A 16399-nucleotide genomic window follows, 5' to 3' on the forward strand; every position below is an offset into this window, starting at 1 on the left:
AATGGCTTCAAATTGCTCCCTCTGTCTTTTCATATGAAAATGTAATCTTTCTATTAAAATATAATATGTGATTGTCTATAAACGTTTCTTGCAAATAGACTAATATGTGAACGCATGTTTTTTTTTTGTTTTACACTTATTATAAATGATATATTAATTTCTATACTTTCATGCCTTTTTATATTAATTTTTTTCTCTTTTTTATTTTGTGTAGGAAACTCTGTTTTAGTTTGCTGGTTATGATGTTAGAGTTCATATTAATGTTTGAGTAAACTGAAGTTATATGTTTAGTCATATATATAGGCTTCTTTTCAATAATAAGATCGAATGATATTCTTTTAAATCAATTTTATTAGTAATTTGGTCTTTGATCTGTATTTTATACATTTACTTATGAGTTTTAGAACTATAGCAATATGATTTCTCTTATTGATTTCTTTTGTCATTTTCTTTTTGTTTTGCATGGGTGTTGTATTTATTATTGAGTACTAAGCTCAAGTTATGTTTTACAGAATATTATATTTTGCATGATTTTTTTTTTGTTTTACACTTATTAGAAATGATATATTAGTTTGTATGCTTTCATGGCTTTCTATATTAATTTTTTTCTTTTTTATTTTGTGTAGGAAACTCTCCTTCAGTTTGTCTCTTAGTACTTATAACAACAATAATAGTTTTTCTTTATACGTTTTATATTTATTTCTTTGGAGTTGGTTATGATGTTAGAGTTCATATTAATACTTGAGTAGACTGAAGTTATATGTTTAGTCATATTTATAGGCTTTTTTTCAATAATAAAAATGAATGAAGTTCTTTTAGATTGATTTCATTAGTAATTTGGTCTTTGACCTGCATTTTACATATTTACTCATGAGTTTTAGAACTATACTAACATGGTTTTTCTTATTGATTTCTATTGTCATTTTCTTTTTGTTTTGCAGGGGTGCTGTATTTATTGTTGAGTACTAAGCCCAAGTTATGTTTTATACAATTTAAATCTTGCTAGCTTTAGATAATTGGGTTTAATGGTTTTTGGTTTGTCAAGTTCTATTTGGTTTTTTTTGAAATATTAGTGTGCATTTATTGTGTCAAATCAATTCTATTCCTAATCTTTTCTCTAGATATGTATGTAATTCGATATTTCTTTTCTCTTGATTTATATTTGCTTTATAATCATCTTTTTAACTCAAAATTTCGAATACTTATCATCCAAAAGCTCATTGAAACTAAGACTACCTAAATACTTATAACTAAACAAAACTTTAATAAAATGTAAAATATAGAATATAACCTTGACACCCAAATATTTGAAAATCGAATACAATATTAATTGATATAGTTTAAAACTAGCCTAAATATATGTAAAAATTGAAACCAAACTCATTAATTTTAAAATAAATCTAACATACTTCTATCATAAGCCTGGTTTGACGATGAAGAAGTACAAAAACAGAATTTCTTAAATTTTAACATCTTCAAAAGAGAAATGTCTATATTTAAAATACAAATATGAAAAGGTATATTGGATATCAATTCAAATGGATTTGTAATTTGACTTTGATTGTTTAGTTTATCAAAGTTTTCAATTATGCCGCTATTAAAAAGTTTAATTTCTAATTGAGATGTTTTTTTCGTACCGTCCATGTGATTACTTGGATAATTATCATGTAAGTTTCAACTTTTGTTTTAGCTATTTCTTCTCAACAACATGCTATCCTCTATGAGAATACTCCCAGATTCTTTCCACTTCATGTCTTTAAAATGAGATTCTGTATCATATAATTCAATTCTGTCACTAAAAATTCCAAACTCTTTAATATTTTGTTGAACAAGTAAATGAGACATTTTTTTATTTTGTTGTTCATTCCAAGATCATTGACTATATTTTCAAACTGGTACCTGATTTATGTTATTACTCTATGGTCATACGAACATGAGATTGAGCTATTATTCTTTTCTCTAGCATCTGCAATTATTTATGGCTTGGTGTTAAGGCAAGCAATTAGTATATCTATAAAGTGCCTTGAGATTTTTCACCTTTTCTATTCGTCTATTTTCATTTTTGCCGTTCCTTCTTTTATTTGCTTTTTTTTTTTGTTTTACTACCCTGTTTAATTATTTTTTATGCGATTTGTTATTATTTTTTTGATGTTTTCTTCGTTAGTATTAATAAGTTTGTTGCAAATAAAATACATACAACAAAATAGAATTGTTTAAATCTAAAAACTTTAACAATATAAGCAAAAAAAGTAATTATTTCTCACTCTAATAGATTTGACAAAGCTAACCTATTAAAAGTAACTCATTTAAAAAATAAATAATTGTTTTGATGCTATATTGTCGTTAACATCCTACATAAATATACTAATAATTCTTACCGTCAACTTATGCTTTTTACAATTTGTTAAGTTTACTAATGGTTTCTGCTGTCAATGATGGTCTTTTTTCTACTAAAAAAAAAACGTTTTTGTTGTTAAAGGAAGAATTAGTTGATAGACAAAGGCACACTAAAAATCAATCTCATGCTTGCAAGAAGATTCTCTATTTAAAATCAAAAGATCCACAACAAACCATAGTTTATCTAGACTCATTATCTTTCGCAGATCGCAGGTCAGCCTCTTCCTCCTTTATCAACAAAAACGATTTCTTCTAGTCAAAATTTGGACCGTTCCTTGATAGCACAACCATTGTTAAAATAATACAATTAGAAGAGAACGCATTATTAAATAAAATAAATTTTATAACTGTTAATGCATTGATTGTTATGATTATTGGTATAAAATTTGTTTCATGCATAATAAATTCTCAAATTTTATTAAAAGTGGTTGTTTAGCAAATCAGAACGATACTTAACAAAGACATTGCTCCTGATGTCAAAGTACTGGAGATCAAACAATATTTTTGTTACAGAGTTGCTTTTATATTTTTGAGTATCGTATTTTGGAAAAAGAAATTACTAATAAAAGTTAGTAAATAACCTAAACCTAAAGGAAGATCAAAGATTATTTTTACCATCGAAATAAGTGTGAACCTCAAAACAGAGACCTTTTAACTTCTGTTCAAATTTATTATATTAAATGAATGGATTGATATGAAAGTTGATATAAACATTTTCTCGATTCATAAAAGTGGTTATTATTTATCTGTTGCTCTTAGATTGAGTCATCTATCTCTTTTATTCTTTACTGGATTTTTACTGCTATTGATTAAGTTTGATGTCTTTTTCAAATATGAGAAATCTGCCGTTATAAAAGTTGTTCCAAAATTTCTTAAATACATATTATCTGTAGTCGTTTTTTAAAGCAATTAGGAATTCATGACATCTTACATTGGTAAACCTATTTCTTTTTTTCCAACGTTTTGGTCTTATCATTGATAAATTTTTGTTCATTAGTCTCTGTTCCCAACTATGACTCAAATTGACTACATTAGGGTTATTGTTGTTAAAGTTTGTTATACTTTTTGTTGTTATTCTCTCATATTGTTTGCATTGATTTATATTTGATTATTTTCAATGGCTTTTGTATTTTCTTCTTTAAACAACTGTTACTTATGTTTAGTATATTTTTGGGCCTATATATCTTAATAGTCATGTAGATCAGAAAAATAGATTATTGACATGAGAATGTTTAATCATTGTTACATCTTAATTTGTCATTTTCCTATAAAAATCTATATTTGCTACATATTTTTTTTATCATTTAAGAGTACGATTAATAATTTGATCAACCTTACACAACCAATTATTGCCTTTGAAGATTATGAAATTTTTATTAAGAGTTGTCTTCGTTCTTAACGTCTAAATTTTATATAATTCAAATACCATGCTTAAACTGTCCTCATGTGCATCTTCTTTGCAACTATTAAATACTAAGTAACGTTTCTCTCTGATTCTTGTAATGCTAATGAAAGCTACATTATTCCAAAACCTATATCTGATTAACCATAATGAGAGATCATCGTTAACCTTAGTTAAAGTTGGAAGCCTCTATTTCTTTTGATCAATTTGGGTTATTACCAAGTTTTCTCTTCCTTATATGAAATCATCCAAAAGGATTTTTTTTGTTCCACTTTCAATGAATTTGGATTCATTATCTCTGCCTTTGAAACTGTTTTTCTGTTTTTCTGTTGTTTAAAACTGTTTTCTCTACCAATGTATATATAAAATGATTACAATATCATTTATTACTTTGCACTGTAATTTTGTGCATAGAAACCTTTGTTGAGTATATCAATTTATTGTTGATAAATAACTTTTTGTTATATACTACGTAACATTTTCTTTCTCATAGTGTTGTCTGTAAACATAGCAAAAATCTCTCTCTTTTTCTTTATTTTGTCACAACATGGCACTTTTTAATCATATAAGTCTACAAAGACCACTATAGCATTCATTTTTAATTTTCTGATATATAACTCACTCAATATCATGACACAACCTTCGTCTGTTATTAATTGTATCGGTTACTATTTCAATTGTTTACCCTTATAAACAATTTTTCTATATCAATTCATCATATTTGTATATCATTTGAGAAAATTTTATACAAACACCTTATATAAAAATATCATTTTTCTCTAATAAATTTTTTTCACCAATAATTTACAAAATTTTACAAACCCTGCTGCGTAACGGGGGCATTCTCTAGTACATCTTAAATTTGGCCTTTATTGTTTTAAATATTTTAATTTTAAATATTTTTGACTTTTTCAAAGTTTTCTTCCCTCGTTTTTTCCTTTCGGTTGTTTGATCGTACCTGCTTTGCTCAACTCTTCGTACTTTCTTTCGTTCTTTACAAAGTTGTTTTTAGTTTCTTTTTTCTTCAGCTCAAAGTGTTTTGCTTTCAAAGGTCATTCTTTGCGGTTTCGACTACCAATAAATTTTTGTTTTGCGTGTATTTGAAATTGAAATGTGAGTAAATTAGTTTTGTTGTGTTTCGAATTTGTTGATTTATGTAATGCTTGACATCCTTAATCTGATGTGTTATAGTTTCAATTATAATGTTTGATGTTCTTGATTTGTCATTGATTCATCTACTTAATTATTTTTGATTTGTAGTGTTACAATTCTAAGCATAATGTCTAGTATCTTTAATTTGGGATCCTATAATACCAAGCATAATAGATGATATCCTTACTATGTCATGATATCTACTTGATATATATTAAATATTCTTGATCTATAGTACTACAATTCTAAGCATAATAAATGATATCCTTAATATAGAGTATTATGGGACTAAGCATAATGCTTAATATCCTTGATCTATATAGTTCAAATTATTATGTTTAATATCCTTGATCTGTAATACTAAGGTTTCAAGCTTAATACTTGATATTCTTGATATAGGTATTACAGTTCCAAGCAAAATAGATGATATCCTTGATATTGCTTAATTATATCCTTGATTTATAGTGTTACATTTTCAAACATAATGCTTAATATCCTTGATCTAAGGTATTATAGTTTTAATTATAATGCTTGATATGCTTGATATGTAATAATATCTACTTGATGTCCACTACTTTTATCTTTGATTTGTAGTGCTATGATTCCAAACAAAATATCCAATATCTTTAATATGAAGTTCTATGGTTTGAAGCCCATTATCAATTACTATTAGCTTTAAATAATTGCCTAATCACAAAGTTTCATATTTTATTGCACACTATCACTATATTTTTATATATTCTTAGAGTAGTGGTAGAACATTGACACACTACTTCAAAAAGGCGCAAAAGAATGCATCTTTTGTAAAGCTTTGCTAAAGTCTTATATTGACTTTTGTTTATAGACATCTCTTTTTGTAACCAAACTAACAATCAATAAATAAAATTATTAATTGTTGTAATATTGTTTTACATTTTTCACTATCAACTATAACATTTTGTATATATAAATTTTAATATCAGACTTACTTTAGTTTTCATCTATAAAAAGTTATAGAATGAAAAATATGATAAATATAATTATTACAACATATATAATTGTATCCATATGCAATGCTCCGAATACATTTCTAATATAAATAAAATGAAACACAAAATCAAGCACTCTCGAATTTTTACTTACACCAAAACAATTTCAAAAACTATCATCCAATCAATCAATGTCAAGTCACAAATATTTCATTTTTATTCACTCCATTTTTGTAAGTACATTAACATAATTATTTATTTCTCTGTAAACATTTCAAACGAGAACATATCCAATGATATTACACAGCGGATCAATTTGTTAGAACAATCTTTGTAACTTTCAAGATCTCTTACAATTATTTGGTACTCATAGGACAACAATCATAGAATATGATTTCATAATTGAGAATATCTTTCCAAGTTACATAAAATTACAAAATTGTTTTAATACTATCACTTTTGAAAGATATGGGATTTGAATTCATACTTTCATATATTAATCAATAAGTCAAACATTTGGGTGTATTTTAATACTCATTTTAATGATATAGAATTTCAAAATTAGATAAGAATTATTATGAAAAATATTATTTTGCACACTTTAACAAAAAGAAAAAGGACATTAGAAATTTCAAGCCCCATTTTTTTTTTGTAATGAAACTTTATAAACTATTGTTTCATATTACAAAATTTGTTTATGAATGATCTTGTTCATCCATGATAAAAGATAATAAAAGAGGAAAGGGAATATTAGGAAAAAAAAAAGAAGGAGCCCAATTAAGGCCCAAAATCAAACTCCATGTGACAGGGCTCAATGCTGAAATGGGAGAATCCAACTCCGTAATTTATGACACGCCATTTCTACACCCAAATTCAACCCTTTTTACCTTAAAAGGGAAACCCTTTAAAAACTAAACCCCTAGCAAAGCTCAAGGAAGAAGCAGAACACTCTTCCTCTCCCACTCTGCTCCTTTCTTCCACCTAAAAGAACTAGCAAAACCCTAGCTACAATGGCAGCCATGCTGGTAACTTCACCCTCCTCTTCACTCATCTTCATATGCATTCGTTTGACATCTTGAATCTATTTTTTGACTGATACCAAATTTGTTTCTCTCTTTTCGTTGCAGCAACCCCAAATCATTCTTTTGAAAGAAGGGACCGATACGTCCCAGGGTAAGGCTCAGCTCATCAGCAACATAAACGCTTGCACCGCCGTCGCTGACGTGGTTAGAACAACCCTGGGTCCCAGGGGTATGGACAAGCTCATCCACGATGACAAAGGGAACGTCACCATTTCCAATGACGGCGCCACCATAATGAAGCTTCTCGATATCGTCCACCCTGCCGCCAAGATCCTCGTCGATATCGCCAAGTCTCAGGATTCAGAGGTCATTCTTCGCCCCATTCTTTTTCCTTCTTGTTGTAGATTCCATATCATTTCTCAATTTTCAGTTAAAGTAGAGTTCATTTAGGATATGAACAACGGGTTTTCTTTAGTAAACTGGGATTTTAATTTTGAGTTGGTTTTGGTCAGTTTGGCTTCGGGCATCTCATAGGGGATGTTGATGATGTCAAGATCCACTATTTTTTCGTACCATTTACATGATTTTGAGAGTATGGTTTGTGCGTCTTGCAGGTTGGTGATGGAACTACAACTGTTGTACTACTAGCAGGGGAGTTTTTAAAAGAGGCCAAGCCTTTTGTAGAGGATGGAGTCCACCCTCAAAATCTCATTCGGAGTTATCGAACTGCTTGCTATTTGGTGAGCCTTTTGTGTTATTTTCCCCTTTTCATGGTTTAGATGTTGCCTTGGTCTTATGTGTCTATTTACGTGCAATGTTGTACACGATGGACAGGCAATTGAGAAGGTCAAAGAACTAGCTGTCAGCATAGAGGGGAAAAGTCTAGAAGAGAAGAAAAGCTTATTAGCTAAATGTGCTGCAACAACACTCTCTTCAAAACTCATTGGTGGAGAAAAGGAGTTCTTTGCGTCAATGGTTGTGGATGCTGTTATTGCTATTGGCAATGATGATAGGTTAAATTTGATTGGAGTTAAGAAGGTAGACTCCTGTTTGTCATGCCTTATTTTCAATTTGTTATTAGCTTTTTTCCTTTTTCAGTTATTTGTCCTTGAAAGTCTTTTGGAAAAGGTACCACACCTTATTTAATCTGGAAAATCATGGATTTTGGACCCGATGTGCGTTATATTGCACTATCTTACTGTTCCAGCTGAGTATAGCCCTTGGCTGTTCCTTATGTGTAGACTCTCATCTGTTGGTGTTTTAGTATCATGTAAGTGTAAATGTTGCTATGGTATGTTTAGGAATTGAGGTTGGCATGAATTTGTATCTACTTTTATGGAGAAACTTTTATAAGGTCCAAAATCTGGGAAAATTAACTTTATAAATGACCTTTTTGGGTTCATAATACAATCAGTTACTGAGAACTCTAGAAAATGCAATTATGGCTGGATATGAAGTGACATGTGCTTGGATTGATGTAATGTATGTTTTCTGAAGGTAAAAATTTAAAATTAAATCTCTTCTAGTACTTCAGGCTGAGAGGCAGCTTTCATGATATAGGATAAGAAGGCTAGCCTCTAAAACACTATATTGCAATTAGGGTCTCAGCCTATTTTTATTATAGCTAAAGCTATTGAGCTAGTTGATTGCCTTTTGATTTCTTTCCATTGAGGAAGTGAATTTTGTGTGTGCAATGGAGATATTATTTGTGGTTGATCCATAGGTGGGGGCAACTTCAGATGGTCTGATCCATGAATTTATTGGACTAATGACTAATGTCAAATGATGAATCTGGCATGGTGGCCAAGAGTCTGAAGGTGTGGGATAGGGTTGGGGTGGGGAAGTCCCCTTCCTTTTTTTCTTAAAATATTTTAATACTACTTATGACTGTGGCATTGCCTCTAAAATGAGATTCCTTTGATTCATGAATGCTAGGAACATTCCAGTCAAATTTTCTGTCTTGTTTCTTGTATTACTTGTCATTGTGTCATGTAACAAATTGATTAATATTTTGGTTTCTTTAACAGGTTCCAGGTGGTACCATGCGTGACTCCTTTTTGGTTAATGGTGTTGCCTTTAAAAAGACATTTTCATATGCGGGTTTCGAACAGCAGCCAAAGAAGTTTCTGAATCCCAAGATACTTTTGTTAAATGTTGAGTTGGAACTGAAATCTGAGAAAGAAAATGCTGAGATAAGGTAGGAGTTTTCGCTGCCATTCATTTTAATTCTTTTTTCATAATTGGCTATTGACTCTACCTTCCATTTATCTGCCACAGACTTTCAGATCCATCCCAATATCAATCAATTGTTGATGCAGAATGGAATATCATTTATGACAAGTTGGATAAATGTGTGAAGAGTGGTGCAAAAGTTGTTCTCTCACGGTTGGCTATTGGTGATCTGGCGACACAGGTGTGAGATTTTGCCTTGATTGTAGATACTACATTTCTTTGTCCTTGTCTCTATAAGTGTTGATAACTACCACCATCGACATAACTCTCTTTTCCTTTGTTGGTTATGTTGTGACTAATTGAGTTACTCCATTGGCATGGTTGTCAAAATAAGTTTTTTGAGAGACCTATGTCCTTTTTGTTTCTAGTTGCTTTGATACCTGCTTGTATGAGTGCTTAGAGTTGTGCATTGTCAAAAAGAAAATGTAGTTATGTCCATGTTGATGTGATTTAACACTTTTTGATTCCATACATAACTATTTCTTTCTATCCCCTATGTTATCTCAACTGATAATTTTGCATAGAATTTGAAGAGTGATGTTTGTCAGTAATCATGATTAAGTCCTCTCTCTCTCCCTGTCAAGTATAATTCACATGAATGCTTTATTTGTTTACAGTATTTTGCAGATAGAGATATTTTCTGTGCTGGTCGTGTAGCTGAGGAAGATCTTCAACGGGTTGCTGCTGCAACTGGTGGAACCATACAAACATCTGTTAACAACATAATTGATGAGGTAGCAACTCGCATTATGTTTGTTGAAATGCAGCCATCTTTGTAGTTTCCAAGTTTACACTGACAAATACTGTTCAATTACCTTCCTTTGAACTTCTTATTTAAATTTCTACTGTGTTTGTTCTGAAGGTTTTGGGGACATGTGAGGTTTTTGAGGAAAGGCAGGTTGGAAATGAGAGGTTTAATATATTCAGTGGTTGCCCATCAGGACGGACAGCCACTATAGTTCTTCGTGGTGGAGCTGACCAGGTCTTTCATTATTCTAACTAGTGAAATTACTGAATGTGTTTCGGTTTTCATGCTGATGCTGTATATCATGTGCATTATTATTTTCAGTTCATTGAAGAGGCGGAGAGGAGTTTACATGATGCAATTATGATTGTTAGAAGAGCTTTGAAGAACTCTACTGTAGTTGCTGGAGGGGGTGCAATAGATGTATGTGTTTATGATAACTAGTGAAATGTTTAAGTATGTTTGAAGACAATTTAGGTTTTTGATGTTTAAAATTTGCCTTTGGTGGCAGATGGAGATAAGTCGATACTTGAGGCAGCATGCACGAACAATAGCTGGGAAGTCTCAACTTTTTATTAACTCTTATGCAAAAGCTCTTGAGGTAGGTGTTGTAGCCCTTGGTGTTTTCTTCCTTTTGATTGCCCACAGATTTGGCTCATGTCTCTAGTCGTTAAAACCATGGGAGTGATCAGTACACAGTGTTTGGAAATTGAGTTTAGTTTGATGTTATATTGAAGTCATTGTGGTCTTAATCTAATGTTTATGGTTCAGGATTAACTGATTTTTTGCTTGGAGAAAACTTATTAAAGTTGTTTTTAAAATATTTTATACAAACATCTGTACTTGTATACCCAGACATACATACACAGATGTAGACATGCCAAATACTGACTTTATGCTGAAGTACAGCTTAATTTTGCTGAACCTTGTGAACTATATTTTTCTTGAACTTGGATACACAGTTTAATTCGTTTTGATGTCAAGGGGAGAGCCTATTGTATGAATAATTACCAGAGAAATGGTGTACTTGACATATCTATGAGCAAATTTGATAGTTTACCCATGTTACTTTATAAAACTGAGTGTAGTTGCTTATATTTGCATTCATTTTTAGATCACAATATCATACAACCATATTATGACTTCCTCAATGTATGTAAGTAATTTTTAATCACAAGGACAATATATTTGGAAGGTACCATTATACTTCAATGAACTTTAATTGGACTTGTTGAATATCTGGTATTTGTGGGGCTAAAAATTGTCTCAGTAGTGATTAAAAAAAGTTAATTTGATTAAAAAAATTACATCTGAGTTGTGGGTTTCTTTATGTGACATTCCGAGGTTAGGTTAGCTTTTTCTTTTATTATGGTTGATGATGGTGGTGGTGGATTTTATTATGCTTGATGGTATTGCTGTTTTGTTATAATTGTTTTTATGATTATTAGTTTAAAATATGATTAATGAAGTTACGTTTCATTTGTAATTGTATGCATTTTAATTTAATTGTGTTATCTGTGTTAATCGTTTAAACAGATTATAAATCATATTGTGTCATATAAAATTTAACTTTACCTGTTTAATAAACGTGCTAGGCGTGTTGTGTTACACGTTTAATAAATGTATCCATATTCGCATTTAGGATATTGACATGTTTAATTAATCGTGTTGTGTTTGTGATTACCTATATAACTGTTTATACCCTATGTTTACACGACATGATTAAGACAAATGGTGCATGCTTTGCAGCTTGTGTTCGTTCATGCTTATGATTAGTTTTGTGCAAATGTGTGGGTGGGGAAGAGGGATGAGAGAGAAGGATTTGGCATTGCCTTTCTAATGCTCAAGCATGTGACTTCACCTTGAAATTCTCTATCAAAATGAAAACTCTTGCATATGATTTATCTTCTCATGCTGCAGGTTATCCCACGGCAGCTGTGTGACAATGCTGGATTTGATGCAACTGATGTGCTGAACAAATTAAGGCAGAAGCATGCACTTCCTTCTGGTTGCCATTCTTTCCCAAGTTTTCTCTTTATACATACATATATATATATATATATATTTCATTTGCTTCCCATTGTTATCAGTGAAAGGATTCTTTTTAACACTATGAGGTTTTGGACAGGTGAGGGTGCGCCTTACGGGGTGGACATCAACACTGGTGGAATAGCAGATTCATTTGCAAACTTTGTCTGGGAGCCATCAGTTGTAAAGGTGGCTTGACAAATTTCAAACTAACAATTGCTTATTTAATGATGTCCTTTTTAGTTTTTTGCTAATCTTAACTGCATGAATTTTGTGCCTCTGGTATCTAAAACGTTTGCTGACAGATCAATGCCATCAATGCTGCAACTGAGGCTGCTTGTCTTATTTTAAGTGTGGATGAGACTGTAAAGAATCCCAAGGTAATACCATGCTGTTCCCTGTCTAAGAAGTTATATGCATGATTTTTATATTTTGTGGTGTCATTTTTTCCTGTCAATATGATCTATTTACTCTATATTGCTCAAGTGTTTGTGGACAAAAATGCTTTGAAAATTCAGAATTTGGTCCCTTTATGGTGATCATAAATCCCCCCCTCTTCTTTTGTAAAGTTTTGTAGGTCAAAATTTTAATGGGTTATTGGGCCCCACACTTTGGGTCAAATTTTATTAGTAGGAATTTTTTGATAATTGTTCTTGAGGAAGGGTACAAGTGCAATATACAATCAAACACCAAAGGCAATCTATAGTTTAAATTTGGCTGCTAACAAATAGAGCAACATAATCTGAATTTATTGTGAACTACTGTGGAGGAGGGCCCTCATGCTTCATTTCGTTGTTCAAATATGTTAGAAAACTAACAAACATTTTATATAAAATTTTGTGGTATTTGGAATTTGTCCAAATGTCAAACCCATGTTAAATCAAGCCTCATAATTCAGGAAGACTTTTTCTGTTCTTGAACTGCTTAATAAGGCAAATGGAACTGTGAATCCGTAGCTACTAGAGCTTGATTGGATTAAGGCAAGATGATCATTATCTAATACAAGGAGCTCAACTCTCTACTCAGCTTGAGCTCAAATTCAAAACATAAAATGAATTTAAAAACATGCAACCAAATATAATATATAATTTGTGAGTGTATCAAATATCAGAAAGTATTAAGCTTGGAAGCCACTTGAGTCGAGTATTGAAAAACTCAAACTTGGTTGGAGTTGTTACTTGAGCAATTGGAGCTTGAGCCTGAGGTTGACAATGAACTAGTGTAGCTCTGAGTATTGATAGATCCAAGCCCAAGTAGCTCATGAGTGACTTGCTTATACTCTTAAGTGGAGATGAGAAATTTCATGATAACCAAAAGTAGATGAAGATTACATTCAGATTTTGCTCTCAAACTCTCAAACTCTCAAAAGTCTCTAGTATTTTTGTAGCCAAAACTAGACTTGAGATTGCAAATGAGATTTGTCTCAAAATTGAGAAATCTCATTTTATTTATCTTTTTTTTTTGCTCTTTCCCAGGTGCATTTAATGACTCTTAAACTATTGAATTCTACTCTAGTATGGGTTTCAATGGCCACCTAGAGGTGGAGATTTTTGGAAGTTTGTGATTGAAAATTCAACTTGATAATCCACATCGCTTTCTTTTCCGCTTTTCTCCTAATATGACACTTTTGCTCTCATTTGTTCTATTTTTACATGTTAAAGGCTCATTAATGGCATTTTGGGGAGAGCAAAAATAATGAGATATAGAGAGAAATCTCATTTATGGTCTTGGGTTTGTTTTCAAGCAGAAAAGAATCGAGAGATTGAGAGCCAGAGCTCTTGGGGTTTAGGGTATCATGATTGTCGAATTAGTTTCGATGATCAAACGTTGATGTAATCTTCATCATCTCTTGATTATGGTAAAAATTTCTTGTTGTCTTACCTGTGGATACAGCTTTTGTGTCCAACCGCATAAATCCATGTGTCATTGGATTTTATTTTCGCATATTAGTTTTTAGTTTGTGTTTGCTTAATTGTTCTTTGAATTTATTCACATGATAATGACTTGGTTCAGTCAAATCTATAACAAAATTGAAATGTGTTACAAGAAAAATATATCAAAATGTGTCAATGCCTTACCTGGTACTTGCTGAAGAACAATTGTGCTTTTATTGTCTATTTTAGGATTTATATTTGATACGCTAACAGTGTGTAAGGTAACCATAAAATGTCACCTCATTAATAAGCAAAATTAAAAGTTTATAGGTTCTTAAAAATAAACATCAATAACTTTTTAATGTTTAATTAAATAAAAAATTAAAAATTATTTGACGTTTTCTCCAAAACTCTATGGCGGCGTCACTATCAAAACCCTCTCATGTTCTTCCCCTGCAGACAGGCATTGTTCTCGTCCATTAATCTTCTATCTATAAATCTTTGCAGCCCACCACCTTACAATCAAACAAACAAAAACCCATTATTTCTTATGTTCTTTCCTGGACTATCCACAAAAAAAAATCTCTCTAAATCTTAACTCTTTTTATTGTTTGTTCTTCTTTCTATTGATATGATCTTATCACAGTAAACCCAAAAATTAAAAAAGAATGGATCTGGATAGACCCCATCGAAGTGTTAGCATCAACAACAGCAGCAGTAGTAACGCAACAAGCATAATGAGTGAGCTTTTCATTTGTTTCACTTCACGCCTTTCTTCTTCCTCAACAAAAATCTCTTCAAAATCCATCCTTAGTCCTGGCCGTTCTAGGGAACCTTCATAAATCACTCTTTCTTCATCCCTTAGTAGAAGATTGATAAGTAATCCTCTGCCTTTTAATTGCATGCAAAGGAAGAACATGAGAGGGTTTGAGGGAGGCAGTGTAAAAGAGTGTTAGAGATAAAGTCAAATAATTTTATTTTTTATTTAATTAATTATTAACAAATTATTGTTAAAAAATTATTGATATTGATTTTTAGGAATCTATAAACTTTTAACTTTGTTTATTAATGAAATGGCATTTTGTGGTTGACTGACAATATCAAATGTAAACTTGTTTAATTTAGGTCACATACCTTACCAAAGTCCTCCACACAGCTGCACTCCTCTTACTTCTGCCAAAAAGATATATAAATAAATGAAGGAGGGGGAGAAAATAGATGACTGCTATCGATTGTTTTATCTGTTTAATCTGAGTACTTGGGCTTTACTTTGTTATCACTTACAGAGAAAATGAAAAGATGAAAATTGAGATGAGAAAAGTGAATAGGAAAATATTTTTTCTCTCTATTGGTGTGCAACTTGGAAAGATGAAAAATAATAGAAATGAAAAGTGAGGGAAAAAAATGAAAATGGTATTATTTTATCATTATATTCTCTCTAAGTGGAGATAAAAAAGATAACATCCAAAATACCCTTCATAACATTGAGTAACATCCCTCTAATTAGCTTTCCAATATGAAAACTTGATGTTTGTGAATATCAATGGAAAATGGCAAGAGGATTTATGTTCTTTTTCCTTTTCCACTCACCTCCTTGCTTTGAAACAAAGCCTTAATTCTACTAATACTGCACCATGACGTAACATTATTGCCCTTTTAACACACTTATGAATGCTAATGTTTGCGAATGCAATTGACCTGTACAGCCCTTTTCACTGTTTCCTGTGTTTACTGTTGCAGTCGGAGAGTGCACAGGGAGAAGCTGCTGCAAGTGCCATGGCTGGCAGAGGGCGTGGAGGTGGTTTCCGTGGCCGTGGACGAGGAATGAGGAGGCGATGAGCCTTCTACTTTTGTAACCCAAATTCTGTTAAGGTTGTCTATTCAAAATGACAGAAGATTTTTAGTTAATTAGGTTCTTTTGCCTGTATTCAGTTTTTGGTGTGGTGCAAATTGAACTATCATATGAAGCCTAAATTGTCAAGGTGCCTAGTCAGATGTGCCTTCTGGATAGCGGAAACTTTGCCTTGATTGATTGCCTTTTTCGTGAAATGTGGCTGCTCCTTTCGATTGCTGTAGGAGTTAAAACTTGTTTTTTAAATCTATTTCTCAAGAGGAATTTTTGTGAGGGCTGATTCCTTCTATAGGTACGATGATGAAATGCTATGGTTGCCAAGCAAAGGAAGCGGATGTGGGTGGTGTTATATGAATTGAACTTCAATGTATTGCAAGATTTCTTCATTTAGTCGTGAATTTTCCTGATGGTATTAATTTTAAAAATGAACAATTCACTTCTTTTTTCTTTTGGGTGTTTAGAAAGTGTATACATTAACAGTTTAACAATTACCCAGACCCAAAATCTAGCTTTTGACAGTGAATGGCATAAAGTTAACGAGGATCATTTGCCCCCAAAAGGTCCAATCTGAATGTTTCTCAAGTATGCTATATTTACCCACATCATGAGCTTATATTAGCTCGTGGTGAAGTTGGATGAAACGTGACCAGAGATCCTCAAATCCGGACGTAATTTTAATTTTTTTTTTTTTATGTGAAAGGAATTCAACAAAGATCTGACATTGGCG

At 31.6% G+C, this 16399-nt stretch overlaps 1 protein-coding gene across 1 annotated transcript; it reads left to right on the forward strand.

Annotated features, from left to right (window-relative positions):
* The first annotated feature begins 6791 nt into the window (after window positions 1–6791).
* On the forward strand, window positions 6792–15945 carry LOC110409753 (TCP-1/cpn60 chaperonin family protein). The gene is made up of 14 exons (XM_021419206.2): window positions 6792–6944; window positions 7047–7307; window positions 7556–7681; window positions 7776–7979; window positions 8969–9138; window positions 9219–9354; window positions 9791–9907; window positions 10036–10155; window positions 10243–10341; window positions 10430–10519; window positions 11839–11926; window positions 12047–12135; window positions 12252–12326; window positions 15561–15945. Exons 1-14 carry the CDS (start codon window positions 6930–6932, stop codon window positions 15657–15659), a joined length of 1689 nt encoding a protein of 562 aa, XP_021274881.1. The 5' UTR covers window positions 6792–6929; the 3' UTR covers window positions 15660–15945.
* The last annotated feature ends 454 nt before the right edge of the window (window positions 15946–16399 follow it).

The sequence above is a fragment of the Theobroma umbraticum genome, unplaced genomic scaffold, assembly GCF_002168275.2.
Source record: "Theobroma umbraticum cultivar Fairchild unplaced genomic scaffold, ASM216827v3 scaffold_44.0, whole genome shotgun sequence".
In the NCBI taxonomy this organism is placed as follows: Eukaryota; Viridiplantae; Streptophyta; class Magnoliopsida; order Malvales; family Malvaceae; genus Theobroma; species Theobroma umbraticum.

What these genes read in the sequence shown, in the direction of transcription:
- LOC110409753 (XM_021419206.2), top strand. An exon ending in CCAAGTCTCAGGATTCAGAG is followed by an intron (nt 7,308 to 7,555) that starts GTCATTCTTCGC and finishes TGCGTCTTGCAG; the next exon opens with GTTGGTGATGGAACTACAAC. An exon ending in ATTTGATTGGAGTTAAGAAG is followed by an intron (nt 7,980 to 8,968) that starts GTAGACTCCTGT and finishes TTTCTTTAACAG; the next exon opens with GTTCCAGGTGGTACCATGCG.